The 13,358-nt window shown below is 52.7% G+C and overlaps 1 protein-coding gene across 1 annotated transcript in view; it reads right to left on the reverse strand.

The window, feature by feature from the left end:
• Positions 1–9,793, reverse strand: part of LOC118981631 (guanylate cyclase D-like) — a 41,016-nt gene extending 31,223 nt beyond the window's left edge. The window contains 5 exon segments of the mRNA XM_037038434.1: positions 2,977–3,017; positions 3,019–3,305; positions 3,307–3,670; positions 9,212–9,351; positions 9,704–9,793. Coding sequence (XP_036894329.1) covers positions 2,977–3,017; positions 3,019–3,305; positions 3,307–3,670; positions 9,212–9,351; positions 9,704–9,793 — 922 coding nt within the window.
• Positions 9,794–13,358: the final 3,565 nt, after the last annotated feature.

Here is a 13,358-nt window from a genome sequence, read left to right on the forward strand (position 1 = left end):
TATACCATCAAATTTGCCCTTTAAAAAATTACAACATAAAAAAAACCTCGGCTGGTATAGCTTAGTGGATTGAAAGCCAGCCTGTGAACCAAAGGGCAGCCAGTTGGATTCCCAGCCAGAGCGCATGCCTGGATTGTGGACCAGGTCCCCAGTAGGGGGTGCATGAGAGGCACCCACACATTGATGTTTCTCTCCCTCTCTTTTGCCCTCTCTTCCCCTCTCTAAAAATAAATAAATAAATAATTTTTAAAAATTTACAACTAAAAAAAGTGAACTCAGTGGTTTGAGGATACACACAACGTGTGCAGCCATCACCACTACTTAATTCTGGAACACATTCTATCACCCCCAAACCAACCCGTTAGTAGTCACTCCCCATTCCTCCCTCCTCCGAACCCCAGTGAACTAACTACTCATTTGCTTTGTCTCTATGGATTTGCCTATCCTGGACATTTCATATAAATGGAATGAAACAATTATGTGGTCCTGTGTGACGGGTTTCTTTCCCTAAGCAAGATGTTTTCCAGGTCCATCCATATAGTAGCCTGCACCAGTACTTCATCCGCTGCTGTGGCTACACAATACTCCCCTGTATGGGTAGACTGCATTTTGTTTATCCATTTATCATCAGCTTATAAATCGAACCGTGGCTCTGGGTGCATCCTCAAGGTCTAGGCAGACAGGAATGCACTCCTCTTCGCCTCAGTAAAATACGTTGGCTCTGGGAAATAAGTTAGCCAATTTCATCCCCAGTCCTGAAGGGACCCTGCCTAATGTAAGTGTCCCACACATCTGCCCAAAGTCAAGGTGCCTGTATGTTGGGCCCCTGACCTGGGCTGCAACCCCAGACAGAAAGGGACCATCACTCACTTTGAATGTGGCCCAGGTTCCTACTGCAATCCCTTTCTAAAAAAATCCGGGAATGTGGGGCCTCCGAGGAAGGCTGAGGGTCTCCTCGCTGTGGCTTCAGGGCACCAGTCATGTGGAAGTCAGGGCCTGAAGGCTCAGCAGAGGCTGGGTAGCCCTGCAACTTGGGCGTGGACAGGCACCACCCCGCCTTGTCCCCAGAATAGCTGGGGAAGGCCTTCCTAAGGAGACCCACCAGGACCCCACCAGGACCGGGGGAGGGGGGAACCAAACCTAGGCTTCCTCTGTCCCATCTCCTCTCCCCTCCCCGGTTTCTGTTCCACTTCTCACCAAACCTCCCCTTTGTCTTAGGAGGAGCCAGAGCCAGGGTTTTATATTTGGCCACAAGACGGAGTGGATTCACAAACCTGGAAGGTTAATGGATAAAAGCCTGCACTGATTTCAAAGCAGTGCTCACTGTACACAGAGCAGGATTCTGAATGCTTTATCTGCAGTAGTTTACCTCATCTTCACAACACTATGAAGTAAGGACTTTTATTAGGCTCCTATCAGTAATGTGGAAACAACAGCACAGAGAGGTTTAGTGATTTGCCTGAGGTCACACAGCTGGTAGGAAGTGGGGCCAGGTCTGGAATCCTGATTATCTGAGTGCAGAGAGTGTGGCCCTAACCACTCTGCTCCTGACTGCTGAAAGTCAGCGCAGTGGCTGAACTCGATCTCCTGCAACAGTGTTGGGGAAGGAATCTGGTTGGTCCCCCCACTGACTGCCACCATGCTCCAACTGCCCAGAGGAGACCTGCTCATTCTCCTAGTCCCGTTAGCCTGCCGACTCTCTGCTCCTTCACACTAGCTGATCCCTCAGCCTGGAATGCCTTGCCCTCACCCCTCCTGCAATCAGCTTCTTGTGTTCAGGTCCTGCCCCAAAGTCACCTCCTCTGTGAAGCCCATCCCACCCCCAAGTGGGTCAGCTCCCCCAGCCAATGGGCTCCTCTGTTGCTTAAATACACACCTATCTCCTGCTGGGCTGGCTCCAGCTCCTCACAGCTGGGTGAAACCCAGCCCACTGCTCCCCACATGCCCAGAGCCAGGCCGGGTTCCACGCAGAGAAGTGCTCAGTGACTGTTGTTTGAACCGTGTTTGCAAAGTGCTTGGTCACGTACATCTGCAATGCACACTCACAGTCACTGCTTTCGTTCCATTCTATTTTCTTCTGTTCCTCTCAATTCCATTCTTCTTTATCACTGTCTACTTCATTCTCTCTCTCTCTCTCTCTCTCTCTCTCTCTCATGTTCATCTTGATTCACTAAATTGGTTTAGGGACCCAAATGGCCCACAGCTTGAAAAACCCCAGTTTAGATGAACTTTAAGGTCCCTTCTGTCTTCCAGGTCACATCTCTCTCTATACCCTACTCTACCACACCTGGGGAGAGAGGCGTGGTAGAGTAGGGTATAACTACTTCCTTAAAGGCAGGTCAAGTGTCACCTCCTCCAAGAAGCCTCCTCAGAACCCCCAGCCCTACCTAGCCCCATGCCTCCTCTGATTCTCCGGGTCTTTGCTCTTGGGATGGCCTTGACCTCTCTGCCATAACCACCTGTCTGTTTATCACACAGTCATCCCCGGGGGACCAGCCACCTGATCTGTCCTGTTCACCCATGCAACCCAGCACCCCGCATAGCAGGGGCTTGATTAATTCAGGAAGCTATCAATCAATCAACAAAGCCATGAAAGTTCTGACTCTTAACTCCAAGAAACCGAGAATGGCTCCGCCTCCCTTCCAGGGGCGCCCCTCCTCCTCTCTCATTCCCCTCACGGTACCAGGTACCAGGCAACGACTAAGGAAGCCTTTGGCTCCCACTCCACACACGATGTCTGAATCAGAACTCAAAATCCGGCTCAACTGCCTGCCATCTTTGTGACTCGAGCATGTTACTCCCCTTCTCTGAGCTGCAAGGCTAGGACTCAGCAGGACTAGCTCTCAGAGCTGCTGGGAGGTTAAATGTGAGTCATTGTCAAGTGCTCAGCCTAGTGTCTGATGTGGGGGAAACTCCCCATCTGCAGGCATATAGAGTTCAGGCCACCCATGAGAGGAAGGCACCCCGCACACTTACTTTTCAGGCCGTCCGCGCTGTGGGGCTGCTTCAGTACCTCTGGCCCCCTGCCCCCTGGGTCCCAGAGAAGTCACCAGCACCACAGGTAACCCGTGTGTCCTGAGAGTTATGGCCACCTGCTGGGCTGTGGCCACCCAGATGTCCTGGTGGGAGGACACGACGGCCACACGAGCTCAGCTGAAGTGTCCCATGATGTACAGGAGCACCCGGGCAGCCGAAGGCAGAGTGGACCCTAGCCCACCGACTCCCTCTGGAGCCCCACAAGCCCAGAAGAGGAAGGTCTTGCTCCAGCCTTGGGCCAGCAAGGCTGCCGCTGCACAGTCACCAGGGGTTGACGGGGCCCACAAAAGCAGCTACCGTGTGCTTGTGGGCCAGAAATGTGGCTAGGGCATGAGGGGTGTCACAGCCCGTGGGAAGGACCATAGAAGTCAGCACCTGTGAGGAATCCTGGTTAGCTTGGTCCACAGCAATCTGGGCAGCCACACTGCAGAGAGCCTGGGCAAATTTGGGCTTGCAGTTCCAGGGACTGAGCACCTCCAGGGTGAAGGTGCCCACCCCACAGGCCAGATTGAGGAGGGAGCCAGCCCACAGAAGGGCATCCCAAAGAACCATGGAGAGAAGTGGAAGGGGAGGGGCTCTCCTTGGGTGGCCAAGAGTGGATTCCCGCAGACCCTGGCAGGTCCCTCGGGTCTCCCTGTGTACGGCAGCAAGTACCAGCCTTCAGGGCACCAGCCCCCAGTCCTGGGGAAGGGGGACGAGGACAAGGCCTCCAACATTTTCTGCCAGCACTTTCTACATAAATTCGAAGCAGACAACTCTGCCCAAACCTCAGCCTCCTCGTTGGTAAGACAGGGATTTGGATCCACAATGCAGGAAGAGCCCCAGCCTCGGGAGGCCCAAACGAGGTCCTCAGCTGCAGCCCGGGGGCTCAGGGTGTGGCCTCTGGGGGGACCTGGGGGCCCCTCTCACTGCTTCCCATCCTTGTGGCCCTACACCATTCTTTGAAGTTTTCAAGCCCCATCCCCTTTTTCTGTAAAAGGTGGATAATGAAACCTACTTTGTGAAGTTACTGTGATAATTAAGTGACATAATGTGACATACTTATCACAGTCCCTGGGACTTAGGTGTTCCATAAATCTTACCTCTTTCAGTCTGTTACTATTATTCCTTTCTGTACTGGTCCTCCAAGGGGGCCGAGTTCTCCTGGTGCCCCTGGGAGCCTCCCCTGCCTCTTACCCTCAGTCCCAGGACCCTTTCATAGCACTTGACTCTGCTGGCATCCATGGGTCCCTAGTGCAAGCAGGGCCAAGGTACAGGGACCTCCCCACTGCGTGCCTGCAGCCAGAGGGCTCCCAATGCATAAGCACAGTTCCCCCTCTGATGCCACACAGCCCTGTGCAGAGGGCTTTCTTCCCCTACTGCACAGATGAGGAAACTGAGGGGAACTGGACGGGGGCCTCCTTGACCAGTATATGTGGACTGGGGCATCTCCGCCCCACCCTACTCTTCCAGGACCTCGATGCCATCCTGTGACCCGATGGCTCATGCCTGACCTCTGCCTGCATCCCGACCCTTGCCCCTTCCCCACCCACAGGACTCGGCAGGCTTCCCACAACACTCATGCAGCCAGCAGCCCCCACTGTGGGTGCCCCCGGAAGGCGTCAGACTTAATCTCACTCTTCAGAAACAGCCGGCCTGATGAGGAGGCAGGTCCCAGCTGAGAGCAGAGCTGGCCACAGTATGGGCAGCAGGCAGGGCCAGGGTCAAGGCCCGGAGGGCCTCCTAAGAAGGCTCAGGAGGGGCTCCCCGGGGGAGGCCCAGCTGGAACTGGCCAACACTTCGAAGGGCAGATGGAGAGAGCAAGAGGACACCCTTCTGATGCCAACAGTAATGGTCTGTTCAGAGCCAAGGAATAAGAAGGGCCTTGGAATCACACGGAGCAATAGACCCCCGTTCTATCACTCACTAGCCCCTACCCTTGGGCGTGGGTTTCCTCATCTATAAAACAGAGATGAGAATAGCTACCTGGTAGTGTTGTGTGAAGACTGAATCGTGAAACTACGCCAGTTAGTAAGTACCTACTTACTCCCCTTCAGTACGTGCTACTTACTTACCTGCTTACCACAAGGAGTCTCCCCACTGTGCTCTACACAATTCAGTTTCACGATCACCGTCATCACTATCTTTGGCTCTCTGAGTGGAGGCAGCTGCTCTGTGGTGTAAAGAGAGATGGATGGGAGCTGGGAGTGTGAGTTTCAGCCCCCGTTCTGCCTCTGCCCCGCTCAAAGCCTCACCCTCTCCAGCTGTAAAGAAGCCAGTTTGCCGGGCTGGCCAATGCAGCTGCTCCGGGTCTGCAACACTATGGCTGCCCCAGCTCAGGGCTTGGGGACATGGGGACGGCTGCTCTTCGCCAGCCTCCAAGGAGCCCTCTGTGCCCTCCCTGCCTTTCTGCAATGCTCCTCAAAGTGGTTTCCCAGCATCCCTGCCCCTGAGGACGGGCCCCTTGGAGGAGCTGAGCTTGTTCTGGGCGCACAGAGAATGAATCATTTCCAGTTGGGAACATAAGCATAGGTGGCTGATAGTAATGATAGCCACCTTGTTCCACAGTCTGACTTTCCAAAGCACCTGCGACCCACTGCTTTGCCTCTGTTCCCAGAGGCCCTGAAAAGAGACAAAGTGACCTGAGTGGAACAGTGACTTATCTGAGGTCTTGCAGAAACTTAGGGCTGGACCAAGGCTTAACTTCCCATGGCCCAAAGACAAAAATCACCTCTCTTTATTGAGTACCTAGGACATCAGAATTGAGGCATCCTTGGAAATCTGAACATCTGAACCAACTCCTCCACGGCGCAGAAAAGAGTAGGAAGAAGGGCCTTCCCTAGGTCCCACAAAGCAGCAGCAGGCTGGCCATGCCCAGTGTCCCAGGAATTCTGCATCTGATGGCCAGCAGGGGCTCACAGAAGGCTCAGGCCAGCCAGGCACCAGGGCAGAAGCCAGTTTCAGCCCCAGCTCTGCTGCTGCTGTGTGGAATGGAGACCATATTTCTTTCTATGCCTCAGTTATTCCCTTTGTACAGGGAAGACTTGATTTAGATGTTCAGGTCTCCAAAGTCACTCAGCTCTGATGTTCTGGCTGTTAATAAAAATTAGGAAACGGGTGGCTTTTGTCTCTGAAGTTGGCCCATCCCCTCTTCCAGCCCTTCCCCCAGGAGGAAGTGGGCCAACAGCCCTCCCACCTCCCGCGCAGTGGATTAACACACCACCGTCCTGGTGTTTTGTGGGGGAGGTCATTGGCATTTTTAGAATCAAGGAGATGGACACCAAGAATTAGCCACAGGTTACTTGGCTCATAGGGCCAAGTTCATGGAGTTAGCCAACTCCACACACTACTGTAACCCCAAAAGATGAAGATACCTTTAGCTACATTGACAGACAAAACACTGAAACAGGGAGGATGATTGGAAACCAGGGAAGGGGGATGGGCAAGTCCAGTCAGGGCCAGCGCTCCTCTGCCTTCTGTATCCAAGGGCCGCCCTCCTGACCCCCAACCTGGTCCTGCTGGCCTTTCTTCAGGGTGGGATTCCTGAAGACCCACCTGCTAGACTGTGCTGTTGGGGCTGATTTACTGTCTCTTTGGGATCCTAGGTTTCTGCACAGTGTTCTCGGACATCAAACAGACCCCGGCCTGGGGAGCCCCCATTGCCACTGCAGCCAGCGTGGCCCTGCTGCTGTTGCCCATCAGCTTGCAGAGAATCCTGCCTGGGGAGTGCTTCATAAACCACTCGTCCCCTTCCTGTCCCCCCAGGAACATGAGGAAGTCAGTTGGAAAATTTGATCTGTTTAGATTCTACGGCTCTGGGGAACCAAGCCAGAAAGGAAGGAGGGGATGAAGGAGTACCTGTGGGAGGGCGGTAGGCAGGGAGGCAGGGAGAAAAGGAGGGAGGCAGGGAGGCAGGGAGGGAGGATGTCTTCAGCACTCCGGACAGCTCCAGGACTGGCGGGGACTCCCAGGAGGAAGGGGATGAGCCAGCACTCAAGAAACTAGCATCACTGGAAATCCGCTACGTGCCAACACTATTTATACAACCCGCCAAGACAGCTATTGTTGTTACTGTATTCCCACCTTATAGATAAGGAAAGCCCAACCCAGAGAGGTTAAGTAATTTGACCAAGGGCACAGTGCTCCTAAGTGGAGCGGTGACTAGAGATCCAGGTTTCTGCTCATTGCACCACATTGGTTCTTTGGGAATTATGAGGAAGACTTTTCTATCTTCCCTTTTACGGGACCCTTATGAGGAGATAGGTACAACTCTCCAGTGGCCTCTCAGCCGTTCCTCCTGCCTTGCTCCCTTCCACCCAGGTGAAAGCAACGTTCCTTTGCCAAGTACACTAAGTGCCCACCGTGTGGCAGGGGTCGCACACACACTCCTCTCATTTAACCCTTACAACAACCTTGTGAAGTAAGTGTTGTATTTTGCATTCATCACATCACTTTATTCGCTCAGCAATATTTACTGAGCACCAACTCTGTTTCAGGTACGGCTTACTTGAGATATATCAACAAAGAAATAAAAAGACCCAAAGATTTTGCCCCTCACAAAGCTAACTTTATAGCAGAAGTAGAGAGAGATGTGTTGTGAGTCAACAAACAATCAACACAATAAACAAGTAGATGTATCTTTTATGTCAGAAAGTGATCAGTGGCATACAAACAAAAACATAAAGACTGGTAATAATGCCATATCATAATTCAGCACAAGCGTTTTCCATAATTCTACATAAGCTTCATAATTATAATTTTAATGGTCAAGGAACACACTGAGTGGATGTTTCTACATACTTCTATTTAACCCTTTTTTGTTCTGGAAGGAGGGTAGGGCCCTTGTTGATGTGCCAGACAGATGCTTGTTGCTCCCAGACCCACCATGCCCTGACGTTTCCACCCTGACAGGGCTTCCAAGAGGGAGGTTAGAGAGACCCCTGGCCCCCAGGAAGCTACCCCGACAGCTGCACCTCCCAGCATCCCCTGCCACTGGCTTCCGTCCGGGTTCAGCCAACAGCAGACACTCGCAGGAAACTGGAGGACAGGAAAACGGGAGAAGCCAGGAGGTGGCTCTCCCTTTTTGTGTGTGTGCATGTGAGCTTTTGAGAGAGAGAGAGAGAGAGAGGGAGAGAGAGGATGCTTTGGACAGTGTCCCAGTGATGACTCGGTCTCCTCTCGGGCTCTGTCCTCGTCATACACCCTTCCGAGGTGGCCCCAGTTTGTGGACTTGGTACAACCACCTCCTTCCTCACTCCTGTCCCTCCCCACCAGGGGTGGGAGAGACATCCTGCTGTGACCAATCCCTGAACTGCTTCTGATCCCAACACCTTTCCCCACTCTAGTTTCCCGCCGTTGGACTCCTGGAGAGGATTCCGGTTTCCAGAGTGTACCCAGACTGATACATTACACATCCGATTTGCTGGCAGTTTCTCATCATTATGAATACTTCTTTAATAGATACCACACTTTCGTAGTGTTTTGAAATTTTTCCTTTTGATAAATCTTCAGAATAGCCATACTGGATCAAAGAACAGGAACATTATTGAGGCTTTTGTTGCGTACAGCTTCATATTGCAAGTTCCAAAAAATGTACTGAGTCAAGATACTCTTTAAATAATTAGAGATATTTGAATATGGACTGAGCATTAGTTGATACAACGTTACTTTTAGGGTTTTCTGGACATGATAATGGCAAGGCTGTTATGTAACAAATCAGGCATGTTTTTCAGGTCGGAGTACTCGAACGTGTGAGAGGGGAAATGACAGGATGTCTGGGGTTTGTTTGGAATTATTATACAAAAAGAGGAGGGATCAATGAAGTATAGAAAAACCTTAATTTTTGAATCTCGGCCATGGTTGTACTTGGGTTTATTGTAGTATTTTCCTTACTTTTGTGTATGTTTGAAAACTCTCGTAACAAAAGAAAATAGGGTTAATACCTATTAAAAATGCACAAGTTTTACCATATCCTCCTCTGCATTTAGTATTCTAATTTAACCAGCATTTAAAAATATCACGCATTGTATTCGTTTTCCATATTGTACAACAAATTGCCACCCACTCAGCAACGTAAAGCCAGGCACGTGTGTTGGATGGAGTTGCCGCAGGTCAGACGTCTGGGCACAGCCTAATGGAAACCTCCCCTAGGGGTCTCTCAGGCCGCAGCCAAGGCATCGGACCGGGCGGGCCTCACCTGGAGGCTCCAGGAGGGAAGGACCCGCTTCCAGATCCCTCGGGTTTGTAGGGCGCAGGATTCCTGCAGCCGCCTTCGCTGAAGCAGCAGCGGAGCCAGTACGCAGCAACCTCCAGGGTGGGCGGGGTACTTTCCTTTTCCTATAAGCGACAACAGGACCCCTTGGGGGAGGGGCGGGAATTGATGACATACACTTTGCTCAAAGGGACCCAGGATTCAGCGCAGCCCGGAGCTCTGAACCTGTGAGCTGCTTGGCCTGGAACCTGGGCGAAGGGCAATGCGTCCACATGGTGAGGACTCCAGACAGGTTTCCGCCCAGCAGGCCCAGGAACCCTGCGGTTAACTAGACACCCCTAAAACACCCCAAGGACCCGTAACCACTGCATGTCTGTGGCTTATTATCGTCATTGTGTTCATCTTGCTTCTGGTGGTGAAGTGCGGCCATCTGCCTGGGCTCCCAGTATCCACACGGAGATCAGGAACCCCCGTTACAGCACCCGCCATGGCCACCTGCGGCTTGCAGAGGATGAGCACCGGGAGTTCTTCAAGGATGGCAAGGAGCCCCCACGGCTGACAACGCATTCCTTAGTGACGTGGGGAAGGGGGTGTCCTCAGCTCCTCCTCGGGGTGTGAGCAGATCACTGTATCCAGTAGATCCTAGACGTAGTAGATCCACTCCGATTCTTTCCCAGACAGTGCTCCAGGGGAGCTCTGGCATTTCAATCTCATTTAGTGAGGCACTCGCCCCCGGTGACATTGCTTATACAGATCAGCCTCCTGGGGCCCAGAAGAGGTGGGTAAAGGCAGGGGGGTTCTGGGCAGGCAAATGGAAGACACTGGCACCACTCTTCCCTGAGACGGTCAGCAACGGGCAGTGTTGGCCCATCCAGGCCCTGACAATAAGGAGGTTCTCCCAGGAGTGGATCATAGGAGGTCCTCTGAGGAGAAAGGAGAAAGTAACTGTGATGTGCAGATCAGAGTGCCGGGTGCCAGCTGTGTGCCTGAAAGGGAAGGGTCGGGGCCAACATGCACAGCTGGCAGGCTGGCTTGGGCCAGACCTGGGCCCAGCTCTTTCGTTTGGAAGACACTCTATTTCTGAAGTCTGTTTGTCTTCCTGGCTTGGCCCCTCCTGCACAAGGCCCCTGGAGACCTCAGGAGGCTCGACTCACCGTGGTCCACCCAGGGCTGACACCCCCAGCTAGAGCCCCACTCATTCTACCCTGCCGTCCACCCAGCAGCCGTGGCCTTCTGGGTCCTGCTCCTGCTGGGGCTCATCTGACCAAATTTGGCCTTGAACCAATCTGTGCTGGGTGCCCAGCCCTGCAGTCAGGCAGGATGCCTGTGTTGTCCTGGTGTGTGCCTGCAGAGAGAGTCCTGTAGCAGTAACAACTCTGACAGGAAGGACAAGGTGACACGGAGTGAGGAGAGACCAACTGCCTGGGTAGAGGCAAGGAAGGCTTCGAGGAGCTGTCATGCTCTAGCTAATGCTGGGAAAGCACCTCACACTTCAAGGCTTACCACAGCAACTCTATTTTGCTCATGAATCTGCCACCTGGGCAGGGCTGGGCAGGGAAGCTTTGCCTCCACACCAAAGCATTAGCTGTGGCCGCTGCCCGGCCTGAGACAAGTTGTGGGGAGGGCACATCTAGCACCAGGAGGCAGGTTCTGTGAAGGGTGGTCAGGTCTTGGACACAAGCAGAAGGCAGTTGCCTGGCATCAGGTTTGGAACCAGGAGGTGGCCACCAGATGCCTTGGTGGCTGTCACCAGGAGGCAGCACTGCCCTGAACTGGTTCCCCTCCACCCTGGGGGCTCTCTCCAAGCATTTCAGAGTTTGTCCCCAGAAGCCCTTGGTTGAAGAAGGAGCATTGACTGGTCTCTGTGCACCTCTCTTCCAGGGTAGGGGCTCCCTGGGGTGTCGCTGCCCGTGTTTGCACATCTCCCATGGTCATTCCCTATGTTCCCGGGGGGGGGGGTGCCCTGCTGTGGGCTGCTCACTGTTAAGGTTTCTTTCCTCTTGAGAAACCTGCCTCTCTCTGACCTTGACCTCCTGGTCCCTGCTCTACACTCTCTGCCCACAGAACAAGCTTGGCCCCTGTCCTCTTCATCAGCCCCAGAGAGTCAAGAAGCGTCACGACATGAAGGACCAATATAGGACACCCGCAGAGCCTTCACAGTGGCCCGGGGCCATCACCAGAGTGAACACGAGGCATGCACCACAGTTAGGGCTAATCGTCACACTCCCGTGAGATAGGGCAGGACTTTCCTGCCTCGCTCACGTTGGGGTCCCCAACACCCTGCCTGGCACTTATGAGTGCAATCAGTATGTGTTTCATTGCATTATCCCTATTTTGCTGATGAGAAGCCCTAAGCACAGGGAAGTTATTGCTTGTTGAAGATCACACAGCTCTCAAGTGAGGCATCCCGGTAATGACGATGACAGGACGTCAGAGGCACTTACATGACCTTGTGATATGTTCTCAGCTCACTTAAGTTCATTACAGCCTCCACAGTGTGAAATTCAGAGGGGGAGGGGCCTTTCCAGTCCTGCTCACTGCTGTACCCCCAGAGCCAAGCCTGGCACATAAAATATGCACAATAAATACAGGCTGGGTGAGTTAACTTTACAGATGAGGGACTGAGGTTCATATCATTTCAGAAACTTGCCCTATGTGACAGAATTAGTAGGTGAGAAAGCCCTAATTTGAAACCAGTCTCTGTCCCCAAAGCAGTTTCCACTGCACCATACTGTCTGGCCTCCCTCAGCCTCAGCTTCCTCACCAGGGAAGTGGGGACCCTAATGCTCCCTAGGGCTACAGTGGGGACAAAGGATGTAATGGATGAGAAGGTGCTGTGCAAACAGGAGAGGGGCATCCAGGTGTGATGTCTCCTCATTCTGTGTCTGCGTCACTGAGGCCTGCACAAGATCTGGTACAAGGCAGGAGTAGGGGATGCTGCGTGAGAGCCCAAGTGAATGGCAGTGATGCCTACAGTACCTCGTGAAACTGGGATGATGGATGGATGGATGGATGGATGGATTAGTGGATGGGTATGTAGATAGATGGATAGGTAGTTAAGTGGATGGGTAGATGGGGGGCTGAATGGAAGGAGGGACAAATGGATAGATGAGGAAATCAATACCCTCTTGAAAAAGAGTATGCCAGCACGGACTCAGGCTGCTATTTAGATTTTATCCAGTAGAGGGCACCAAGGTCCAGTAGAAAAATTGTGACCTAAAACAATTTTCCAGCTGTAAGAGGCTCCCTACAGCAGGGCACTGCTGTAGCCAGCACTAGGCCTGGCCTAGAGCTTGATGGCAGCTCTGGAAGGTGAAAGGATCAAAGACACAGAAGACCAGGCCCGAGTCCGTGGGGAGCAGAGGGGAGGAGTAAGGAGCACAGGTTTAGAGGCAGACTCAGATGCCCAGTCTCGTCACGGGACCTCGGGGAGAGGACTGCACACCCCGGAGCCAAGTTCCCTTCTATAAAATGGAGCAGTAAGTGCGCCTTCTAGGTGAGGATTAAACAAGATACACGCCAGAGAATGCTCGGTATATGGAGGCCCTCCACACTCACAGGTGAGGCGTTCATGGCTCACACAGGTTTGTGTGACTTACAAGTACGAGGTGGGAAGTAACGACGGCTTCTGATGTCCCCAGTGAAATTTCTATGAGAATAAGAAAAGTCCTGTTAGGGTCCAAGTGGTTCCGGGGAATGAAGACACTTCTAGGCACACGTGGAAGTTTTGTGGGTGGAGCTGCTCAGCAGCTGGGAAGGTTCTTAGAGACAGAATTAGGTGAGCCCACCAGGGGTGGATACCAAATACCCACTGAACAGCCCACCCAGGAGCTTCGAGTGCGCCTGCTTAATGTGGAAAATTAACGTTTTTAATGTGGAACTAGATTTCATTTGCCATCTTAACGAGTGTTTCAGGAGGCTGATTTTTTCCTTCAGCATTTAGTTCTCGTGTTACTGTCCCTCCCAATCGCTGCTGCTGGGGGTTTTTCACGGGGACCAGGTCTGACTTTTACTGGCTTGGAATGTGCTTGGGACAGGCAGCACCCTGCAGAAAGCTACGCCCAGTTCTACACACCTTAAAAAAAATAAACAGAAAGCCAATTTTTCTGGAGCAAGCAACCTTGCTGGGCTG

This window comes from Sturnira hondurensis, unplaced genomic scaffold (assembly GCF_014824575.4).
Source record: "Sturnira hondurensis isolate 20B ecotype Veracruz unplaced genomic scaffold, ASM1482457v3 Scaffold0024385, whole genome shotgun sequence".
Lineage (NCBI taxonomy): Eukaryota > Metazoa > Chordata > Mammalia > Chiroptera > Phyllostomidae > Sturnira > Sturnira hondurensis.